Source organism: Rhea americana, unplaced genomic scaffold (genome assembly GCF_003343005.1).
Source record: "Rhea americana isolate MKP2758 unplaced genomic scaffold, rheAme1 scaffold_171, whole genome shotgun sequence".
Classification (NCBI taxonomy): Eukaryota; Metazoa; Chordata; class Aves; order Rheiformes; family Rheidae; genus Rhea; species Rhea americana.
This window is the reverse complement of record NW_028185828.1, coordinates 1,347,915-1,359,519: the sequence shown is the minus strand read 5'-3', so window position 1 is coordinate 1,359,519 and position 11,605 is coordinate 1,347,915. Positions and strand designations below refer to the sequence as shown.

The 11,605-nt window shown below is 39.3% G+C and overlaps 1 protein-coding gene across 1 annotated transcript in view; it reads left to right on the top strand.

Moving 5' to 3' along the window:
* LRRTM4 (leucine rich repeat transmembrane neuronal 4) overlaps positions 1-10,967 on the top strand; it is a 181,906-nt gene extending 170,939 nt beyond the window's left edge. Inside the window, exon 3 of the mRNA XM_085301005.1 lies at positions 10,369-10,967. Within this exon, the coding sequence (XP_085157131.1) occupies positions 10,369-10,590 (222 nt within the window). The 3' untranslated portion in view covers positions 10,591-10,967. The remainder of the gene's footprint in view (positions 1-10,368) is intronic.
* Positions 10,968-11,605: the final 638 nt, after the last annotated feature.

Sequence of the window (11,605 nt, the reverse complement as noted above, 5' to 3'; positions counted from 1 at the left end):
TTTTAACCGCAGAAATGCACTGACCCTGGCCTGGAATCACATTTTTGCTGTTGTTCTCTTTTTAGTTTGGAGTAAAGGGGAAATAAGCAGAGTGGTCCAAAGTTTTACTGTCACCCCTAGGGTGACAGCAGTTGCCATCCTCACCCAGAGATGTGTAAAACTCTGGTTTGCACAGATATTTTCAGTTCTTAGCCAGATTTTGGGGGGGCTGTTACACAAGGACTCCCCCAAAGAACTGCTGTTTGGCAGATTTCCTCTTACACGCTGGAATGGAATGAGATCGCTGTGTGCTGCCTCTAGAAGGAAGCCCAGCATGACCCACTGAAGCATCCAGCTTTTCAAGTGCTTCTAAAGGATGCATCTATACTGGTGTTTTAATTCAGATTAGGACCTATGCGTCTGCAACGTGCTTCAATTCACATCACAGAGCAGAGTCAGAGAACACAGACAAAATTGCTTTGAGGTGAAACTAAACTGAATGTGCTCCAAGTGTTTATGGAACGTGACCGGAGCTAGTTTACTGTAAAGTCTCTGGAATGTGTATGGTGTGGACACTGTGCACTGATCACCAACTCTTGTGATCTGTGGATATGTTTGTCCTGGGCTGTGCTGCTTACTAATGTGTACACAGCTACAGTGGTYGCATGATACAAGAAGTCGCTTAAGGACAGAAGATCTGTATTCATGTGTTCTCTCTTGAAAAATCTGTCCCTCAATCTGTGTATCAGTTTCCAGATCTTTTGCTAGTTTGATATTTGCCTTTCTCCCACCTTTCATCTGTCATGCCTGTCTGGAGTACAAGCTCTTCAGGGCAAGGGTATCTTACTAAATGTACGAGCAGTGCCTGCCACAGCGCAGCTTCAGTTTTGGGGAGGTTTCAAGGCACTACAAATAAACATCAGATTCTGGATTRTAAGAGGCTTATTTTTCTTCTCATATTTCTTCTCCCGATCTGTTTCACCCTTGCATGGTTAGGGATCAGGTCATGTTATCACTTTGATCCTACGGATGAACTAGACATTGAGTATTTGTTCTAGGTGGCTGCAACTAGTATGGACCTGTCAAAGGGAAAGATTCCTTGTAGACTGTTGGTGACAGTTACAGGCCCATGTTCCACCACTCCAGCAATGCACCAAACTAATACTATACTCTGAAGAAGCTGAATTACTGTGCTGATCCCTTCTGACTCACGGGAGTTACCTTTCTCAAACAGAATGAGTTTGAAAAATATCAGAGTAGCTGGARACTATTTGGCTCATGCTTGGCTGACTGAGAGATTGTTCGAGCATATTGTCTCTTGTTGACGTGAGCTGTAGATATATCCAGCCACGGCTCCTTTGGTCTTCAAAATCTAGTTCACAGGGCATATTTTATTTTCCAGCAGGATCCTTTTAATCTGGTTCTTTTCATTTACACTCCAACACTGCTGCTGAGCTCAAGCTCAAAAATGGTGTAAGTAGGTACAGTTATTTTTGTGATAGGTTTATTAATGTTCATTGAGTCAGAATAGGCTTGAGAATGCTGTGTTTGGTTTTCCTAAAACTGCAGAATTTATGTGGTGCAGTTGGATAGCAGAGCCTGACCGTCGGTGTGCTCTACCGCGACTCCTGGCTGGATGCAAGAGTGCTCAGCCATATGGTCAAGGTGCTTTATTTGTGTTTTAATGCCTCAGAACAGTTTTTTTGAGAGCTGGTCTCAGGCTTCTGGTCAGATTTTTGCATCACGATTTGTTTACAAGTAATTATGGCCTTGGCTCATATCAGCTGTTAGATTTTTAAAGGGAATGATGGAGAGCTTAACACACAGCGGTCCCAAGGTGATTTGAACCTCAGCTTTTGTCTGCGTTGGCTCTCTGTTGCTTTTTTGATATGGAATTGAAAAATGGAATTGGAAATTAAGAAGCCTTCCTATTTAGCATCTCACAGCTTGGAGTATCCCTTCCTCCATTGCTTAACCATCTTGGCTTTGTAATTTCCATGCCAACTCTCTATGGGTTGACTGCTAGACCTCAGTTTCTGGTGTTTCAATGTGATTCTGTGTGTTTGCTGTGCTCTCCTCTTCTCTTAGACAGTGGCTGTTTTGAGGATTTAGCATTTTATTTTTTTAATTTGATCCGGACCTCCCTTTCTGCTTTAAAACCGTCACTGAACTACTGTAGCTCAATAATTATTTCCATTGTTTTTGCTTTCATAAAGTAATTGAATTGATCCACTTAGTTCTGTACCATCAAAGACTGCTAAGCCAAAAATATTTTCTGACCCATCTTTTTCCAGTTTTCTCAGGGATTTTGAATATGTCTTTACTGATTATTTCCCTGCATATTATAAAACTTGCCCAGAGGAGTGAAAAAAAGTCRTTTGTTTTCTGCATAGTATTAAAAAATAATACTATCATAGTGAAATGTCCTTGCCTGCAATGCTAGACAGTCTTGCATTAATTTTCTGCTTGCTTGATCTCTGATACAGAGTGTATAGAACATGACAAAAGCATGAACCCATGTTTGTAACTAATTTTCTAGTCCTGTCTACTGAGTGAGTGTCTACCCTATCTTCTCTGTTTTTMCTGTTTGCCAATTTAGGACTCAGTTCAGGAAGCGGTAACAATCCTGCTGTTGCATTCCTCCTTTGCAAGTCATATGCTCATAGCCCAGCAATGGTGGGAAATGGTTGCCCGGCAGAGTAAGAGAGACTTTAGTAATAAGATTAGCTTTTTGTAGTAATTTACACTTAAGCATCTCAAAGCTTTCTATGAGCTTCAGTTAAAGTCCTAATAGTCCTCTGTAGTGTCTTACTGAAATACTGGTGGGCGAGTTGTACAGATATACCTACTAATAGTATATGTATAGCTAGGCAAACCAGTAGCCTCTAAGGTTCAGGTAGATGGATTTTTCTTCGAACTGATGGGCTCCTTAGCTCAGCACCTTAGTATCCTAGCAAAGTTTGTTCAGAGGTTTTAGCAGGGGAGCTAGGAAAGAATTGAGTGTTAACTCCCTATCACTTGCAAGCCAGACTGTGTCCCTGGATCAGGGCACAAACYGAGAAAGCTCTTCTCCAACTTGTCCACTCTGTGCTGACATGAAGGCACTGCCTTCAAGGAACCCTGACACCAGGTTCTCCACACTCTGCACTAGATATTAGTGTCATCCACAGCTAGGAATCTTCCTGCCAATTCTTCACTCTCATCCCTAAATATTTTTATTTCCCTGGATCTGAGACAYCCATTTTCCTCTAGCTCTGCCCTTTAGCATCTACTCTTCTTTCTCTTATATTGTTGCAAGATGCAGAGACTATTCCTGAATCTTTCCAGGGAAGGTGGCAAATGTATAAACCATCACACTAATATGAGTCATATATCACTACCTTTTGGAAACAGTGGGGTTGCGGTCTTCTTTCAATATAGGCACACTACTCGCATCAGTACTAATGGAAGTGACATACGCACATCAGAAGGATAAGGTACCCTTCTGGTACTGGATTAACAGTCTTTTCAGTGTGTTTTTACCACCATACACACTGATTTCTCTGCTGGGAGACAGTGGAGGCAATTAAAATCTTGTAATTTCTCATGAACAGAATCCTGCTGACATGTTCGGTCTAATCGGGGCTCCCTCCTGTGTCCAAGAAGGTCTGTAGTACCAGTGGTTTCTTTATTCTCTCCTACCAGAGGAAATCTATCACAAAGGAAATTGCCATGTCACAGTCTTCTCAGGAGAAATTAAATAATTTCTTCAACTTGTGTTTAGTTTATAGTTGCGATGCTTTGCTCGTTCCTCTGCTTTTGGCTTGTCGTAACATTCTTGAACATAACTCTGGAAGCTAGACTGTCTGATACACAGATCAGGTGAAACAACAGTAATGCGGGCTTTGGTAGCCTTTCTTTATTTCTCTGCCAATGATGGTTTTTTTTTCCTTTGGCACCCATTTTTTGTAAAGAAGGGTCTCTTCAAATTCTGTTGAGAAAACTGAAAAATAAAGCAAATTTCCCCCTCTCTTAGGTCACAAGTCATGATGTTGARTGTTGAGTTTTAAATAACAGAGGACAAGAACTCTGTCAGGTCAGGGCTTGTGGGGAGATGGTGGGAGGGCTGGATGCTATAGCTATATTTAATATTGGCATATTAAGTTGGATTAATTTGAATTAAGTATGTGGCTCTGGAAGCATTAYGTTAGTCAGAAATGGATTGAGACCCATCAACCCACTCCAAGGAAAACCTTTAGGGTATTGTATTGCAATTCAAAAGTCATATATGTCAACTCYGCCTATGTAGAGCAGCCGTGGTATAATCAGTCAGTCCTCTCGTCTGTTGGGACCAATAGTGTGGGGATACTGGCTGGACTGGAGCAAGTAACAAGGGCTCGAGAGACGCAGAGATTCCAACTTCATATCTTTTATGTGGAAGCTACAGGACAGGCAAATATTGTGACTAGAAGAAGACGCCCTGTAAAAAAATATTCTCTTTCCTGCTCTGCATTATCCTTGAAAACCTGATTATCCTAAAGCCTTTTGTTGGTTGTGCAGCAAGCTAGGATCACACTAATATGATCTTAAAAGCATGCTGTTTAAAACCATACGGTCTCCTAGCGGATGCAGTCACATTCACTTCCCTGCTGTGGCCTATGAGAATATTTCTGGCACTTAAATACCTTGGACGATCCAACCCTATAGCATATCAGAACTGAAATGATAGCAATTTAGAAAACTAACTTAGGCTGGATGTGTTGGAGATTGGGAAACTATTTGGCAGGAGTTGCTACCATGTTCTTGACCTGTGCTGCTGCTCTGCCTTCCTGCTCCCGTGGAGATTTAGCTAGATGGGCCTTTGACTTGTCCTGACACGTTAAATACAAATGAGCTACGTTTTGTAGCTCTTAATGCCATATTTATGGAGTAAAAGTTCCTCTGGAGACTACAGCTTATTAAACTGCCTAAATAAAGCTGAATCACCTTGAAAGAGAATAAATTTTTGAAAGTATGTGTCCTTAGACACCCAAAGATAGAGAGATGTACCCAGAGGGATTCTCTTGCGTATAGGTAGCTAGCTACCACCAGGCACTGCGTTGCTTTTGAAAAACTGATCTTGTCACATTAAGCAGTGTAAAAGCTTTTTTGAAACACTGGCCTTTCATTCCTATTGAATTCTAGAAGAAATTACCCTAATAGCATTGGAAGCAATATTAATGGCTTTCCAATACTTTGTTCATCTTATCGGCTCTCCATGGTAGAAAATCGAAGGTTATTGTGAATCTCACTTTACCTTTTTCATCGGTGCATCTTTTTGTCAGGATCAGATACTTCATAAAATACAGATAAAGCAATTTAAAAGTAATATTTTGCCAAAGCAACAATAACAAGACTCAGAAGATTTTCTCCTTTGGGGGAGTTTTCTTCAGGGAAATGTTTTCATTTAGTGAGCGAAAGATCAAATCGGTCTGTAGAGGGAGCAGTGGARTACGCATGATTTTTCTCCTAATCTTTGGAGTGGCCACACTTAAGTTAAAAAATCAGAGAGAAGTTTGGTTTTAACAGGAGAGGCACTCGTATGGTTGGATAGAGGAGTAGGAAGTTACCTGTAGGGAAGGAAAGGAAAAATTAATACGTAGTTCGCGTGCTGCTCACAGTGGGTGTCATATCGGGGCTTGGAACATGCAAAGCGCTCTGCAGATATGACCAAATAAATGTAAAAGTCTCTCTTATAGTATGCCTTTTAAATTTATAGATATTTAAGAAGTTGGTGAATGTAACAAATCAATAGATCTGTTTCAATTAATCTTGTTATATATTAAGTAATCACTTTTGTGGCCTATTACATAGTTCCTTATATACATAGATTGCCTATTAACATGGTGTATAATATTAATATGCTTATAATCATATCTAATATACTCATATTTAGTTTATTCATGTAGTTATTTTATGTATTAGTTATCAATTATCTTTATGTGGTCTCTAAGTAGAACTGTGATGTGAAATGCAGAAGTAACTAATAGCTGTACTATTTTCTGCCCTGTGTCTCTTATCTGTTGTTTCTCCACCTTTTTTCATACTAGTACCTGTGTTCTGACAGTCTGTGTCCATTTTAGGATCTCATTTTGCTAGCAAGGAGTACAAGAATTAAATAACATTAATGACCCACCTGTCAGACATTTATAGTCTCTAGGCCCTAATTTCCTCTGAACTCTTTATTTTCACTTGGAAATGGTCTTGGGCCTGCCAACCGTAACTGAGAATTTTATCGTGAGGTTCAATTTCAGTAAAGAAAGAGTTTCCATTCCATATTTAAATTAAGCCATGCAGTGCCTTCTTCTATCCCCTAAATACTTCAAAAGATCGGAGGCTTGGTTCTGAAGGTCTTGGTTTCATTCCCAGATCTGTTTAGAATAGTCTTTATCCTTGCTGCTTGCTGCTTGTTTTGACTCTTTTGGAAACTACAGTCTGCAAAGTCCTGTTTGATCCAAAATACGTTCAGCAGCTGTACTTCAGTGTCTAGCAGGACTCTGTGAATTAACCACAGTGCCAACTGGATTGATAAGATCCAAGTGGACTAATGAGATCACTAATCATTTTCCATTCTGTCTTATGTGCTTTCTGGCTGATGTGCGACTCTGAATCAGTGTTGAATCACTTTGTACAGAGCACTAAACAGATGCAGCAGGAACTGCCCATGACAGTCAGTCTGGGGGACTRCTAAGGTGTGGATACACGTGTAAGATAAGGAAAAAAACACTATGAAGAAGCAAATTAAAGGAGATACAATGCTTTATTTAGAAAAATAGTAGTTACTTTACACAGCACTTTCAAAACTGATTTAAAAACACATGCGTATGTGTGGGTGAGTGTGGATGCACATGCGTGCAGGAGATTTGGAGCAGACAATGTTCTACATCCCACTGGAACACTAACCCTCTGCGGATAATTTACAGTGTGTCCTCACTTTCTTAGGCAAAACTGGTAGGTACAAACCAGGTGGTTTTCTGCATGATATTAATGACTTCATGGCAGTGGGCTGGATTAGGTCCAGTACCATATGAGATGGGACCTTTAGCTAGATGTCAAGTATTCCTGCTCATCTCTCTCATCTTCCAGCTGCATATATTGTTAATCTGATTTGGTAGGAAATAGGTRGAGGCTGAGAAGCGGTTTCTCGCTGGAATGGGAAGGAAATTGAACATGAAATTGCAGGAAATACATTGTGATAATTGCAGCTAGGATTCAGCCTACTGGAAGAATCTTGCTCAATGCTTCGTGCCTAATCTTGGCATAGCAAACTCAGGCAAAGTTCCTAGTAGTATCTGTATCTCTTAGAAAACCTAGGCTATTACAAATAAAGATTTTGCAGAACTTCACATAGAGATCAAAGCAAGTTGACAGATTTCCTGAAATGTTTCAATGACATGCAGATCACTTTGGTAAAAATAGTTCTCAAAAGGCTTATACCATATCGTAACTAAATCCACTAAATTTGTTTAACCAGCTATATCTGACTAATGTACCTAATTAATCTGTGTCTAAGATGAAGCTGTGCACTTCACTAATCGTAAAGCTGTGATAAGGTATCTCGCTTGTTCTACTCTAAATTATGATAGAGTTTAAAACAAATCCTGAATTTGATTTACCAACAGCTGTGATATTAATTCAGCAATGAAGTCATGGTGTTCTAAGACTAAGTATTAGCACTAATGAGAAAGCACAGCTGAAATGGCCTGGTTCTCAGCAAGTCCATCCCTTCTATTGCTGTGTTCCAGATTTTAGGTTATTCCCAAAGCAGTTACTTATCTGAGGATCCTGTAACAGTTTGTTCCTTCACACTGATCCTCTCTCAGGATAAAAAATGAAGTGGACTCCCTCCCACTCTCCTTCCCACCTCCTGCCTCCCCCAGGCATTGTAATGGGACTGCCATTCACTGCTTATATTACGCACCTGTCCTTCTATGGTAGTACTGGTACAGTGAGTCACTGAGACGTCAGTGACTGCTGATGTTTCTCAGGGAAGAATTTTCTTTGTTGAATAATGCATAATTGAAGTTCTTTCTTCAAAATCAAGCTTTAAGAAAAAAACCCAACATTTCCAACACAAAATTAATCTTTCCTGAAAACCTGTATTTCCAAAGTTTGATTTAACAATTTACCAGGAAATTATTTCCAACTGGGACTGCTAGTGATTGGATTTTGCTAAAATGCAGGTGATTCTGTGTGAGGAAGAGATTTAATCCCTGTCTCATCCTCAGCTTGTCTGCACTGCGTTAGATCTGTTACTGTGAGCAGAGAAGAAGCAGAAGTTGCAGGCAGCATAAGGAAAGTAGTATTTTGTTAAACTCTCTTGGCATTACTTGATAGAGAGGTGCCATTGCTTAGGCAGAGTTCATAGCAGAGCTGAGTTTCAGGTTGTCTGTAGTTTGCTGTTACTAGGTAGTTAACAATTAAGGATATATGAGGTTGTTTAATATACTATGAAAGGCAGTAGAGAGAGGAAAGTATTTTGAAAATAAGATCACTTGATATTCATTTAGGGCCCAATCTAATACTTTTGAAATCTAATGAATATATTTGCACCAAGTTCAGTGGATAATTGGTGGAGCTGTAAGGTAATAGGTTCACGTTCCACTTTCACTGATGTACTCTTCAAGTTTCAGAATAAGAATTTTTACTGATGTTTTGGTAACAATTAGGTATTAATGACTGCATGTATAAGAAGCAGATATCCGGGTTGAATTCTTACTGAAAGAGCTTTCAGATAAGACTTTCCTGTGTAATAGCTATCATAATTTTATAGTATAAGGTAAGCAATTTACTTGCCTGTATTTCTGACACACGTAAGTAAGACTACTGTGCACAGTGTAAAAACACTGCCTGAATTGAAATGGAAGTTACAGTTTCTTGCAATATGACTGAATTCGCTCCACAAGTGAACACAGTTGTCCCATGGAATTCTATTGAGCAGCTTGTCCTTTGCATTCTTGCCATTCAACGGCCATGTAAAATTAAGAAGTTTTCAGCTAAATTCCAGCTAGTGAGGAAGTTTTGGAATCTTTCCAGAGTTCTGCAAGGGAAAGGGTGGGGGGAATCTTAACTGCTTATTAGATCCGAATACAAGAGCAACTCTCGCACTGCAAAACTTATAATTAGCCTTAATGTCTTTGAGATGCATTGCGTTTTTTCATGCCTATTTGAATGAAGTGCACTATGCAATGAAAATTTGTGATAAATTAGCTGTATAATCTTCATTTAAAGTTCAGCATGGAAAATAAAAAAGCATTTGTTACAAGATTGAATTATGTGTAGGCTATCTCCAGCTATAATGAGCTCGGGTTTTCTAGTAGTGTTAGAATAAACTCTTGTCTGTATTTCCTGCAGTGTATTTCCTGTTTTTTTTTTTTTGTTTGTTTTTTTTTCCTGAGAGCATATTTTTTTCAACTTGATCAGCTCGTTTCTCACAGAAGATAAAATTATCTGGAAATATTTGTATTTGATATTGTGCCATAAATCACATTTATTTCTAGAATTAACATTTGCAAGCATAAGTCATTTATTAAAAAAAAGAGAGAGAGAGAGAAGAGGGGACTTAGGCAGTTTCTGAGTATTTACATAAAAAAGGAGACAAGGGATTCAGGATGGACCTTGCGGGCTTTTCAAATACATGACCATCATTACAAGGTATGGCTGTGCACAACTCCAGTGAGCATCAGTCTCTGATAGTGTTTATCTTGTAAAGGTTTTAAGAGAAAGGACCCCAAGAAATCATGACCTGAGGCAAGCAGCTTTGTTATAGGGCCGGTCATAGGATCATGTTCCAGTAGCGCTGAGAGTGGCATATGCTGGCAGTCAGGTTTTCCAGTCCTTTGCATGCTCAAACTTGTCTGGTTTTATAAAAGTGCTCAGCCCCTTTCAAGGCACTGAGAGAAGGGCCAGTTTTTTAAAGGATTTCAATGTAGCTGTCATAGATCGTCTGTAAGAGGTCAGAATTCAGCATGCTAGACTGTTTTGAAAATCTAACCACAGATGGTTTGCTGAAGTCCAACTTCCTGTAGTCTGAGAACTTCAAAAGGGAATTCATCATGCTGCAAAGGGCCAGAGCAAATCTGTGTATTATATAGGCTTCCACTAGATGTGACTTCCATCTACAAGTGGACCCACTGACTAATGTGAATCCAAATAGTCTTGTTAAGAGGGAAATGTATGTGCTTTGAACAACCTAAGAGCATCAAAGCTTTGTCTCGCTGCAAGAAATGAGAAGTGTAGTGGTTGTTTGCATTGCGGATGTGTTGAGCACCCGTTGTACTTGAGATTGCGTTGTGTTAGGTGCTATGCAAGGGCATGACTGAACACATTATTTACATGTTTCTCTTTTTTGATCTTTGTTCTCTGGTGCAGGTACCTCACCACATGAAGACTTTACCTTATTACAGTTATGACCAACCAGTGATCGGATACTGCCAAGCTCATAAGCCTCTCCATGTAAATAAGGGGTACGATACCATGTCCCGGGAGCAGACTGAGACAACCAACCTGGAACTCAGTCGAGATCACAGCTTCATAGCTACAATTGCACGTTCGGCTGCTCCAGCCATTTACATTGAGAGAATACCAAACTAATGATGGAGACAACTTCTGCAGGGGGCGGAGTGGGGAGTTCTTTTGAGGGACTTTTCATCTCAGAAGATACCAGGCCAAGAAAGTAAAATCGACCATTCCAGTTACAGATGTTCCAACACAAACAAAGGGAGGGGGATAAAGCAAACTCCGCAGACTGGAAATGCAGTACACACTGAGAACTTCAGGATTTTCTTTGCTTTAAACTTTCAAACAAATTCCTCAATGTAAATATTAAAGAGAGATTGTCAAGTTCTTATTAAAAAAATAGATTTCACTCTAGCTACATAAAGGGATGGATTAAGAGTTTTGTTTGTATATTTGATTTTTCTACATTGCACGGTTCCAGGGAAGGAGAACCACAGGTAAAAATTAAAGGGGACAGGGAGGGCAAGGGCTTGGGTGGGATGGGTCAGCCATGTTTCCTTATTAAGTGTTTATTACTCTTCAAAGATGTTTGTTTAATTTTTTTTTTCTTTTTAAAAAAAAAGATTGGTATATATTTTTTCTTATTTTTAATGGCCAAGCAGTAATATTTCAAACTTCAGACATGGGCATTAAAGCTTATGTTGAACCAAAAGGACACTGGCAATTGATGCAACAGAAACAAAGAAACTTGGGTGCATGTACGTTTAAGACACAGGCTGTACATTATGGAGGGTGCTTTTTATTTTTACTTCATTGTGCTTCATTGTTGACACTATAATTACTTTTAGATCTCTAAAAAAGGGAAAAACATGCAACGGAGTATCAACTCTCATACTTACAGTCCAGCGGTGCCGTAAGCAAAATTAATGGACATTTGGAAACCAAAATGGAAATGACGTGCTTGAAATGGATCAGACGGAAAATCTTTTAAAGCAAGAGTATTTTCGTGAAACTCACTGGATGACACAATTTCTAAAACACAGGAGAATGTGTAATATTGTTTTTGGTTTTTTTTAATTAATTATTATGATCAGTTAGTTTTTGTGTAGTTTTTATCAATAAAATGACAACAAAAACAGTGGTGGTAAAA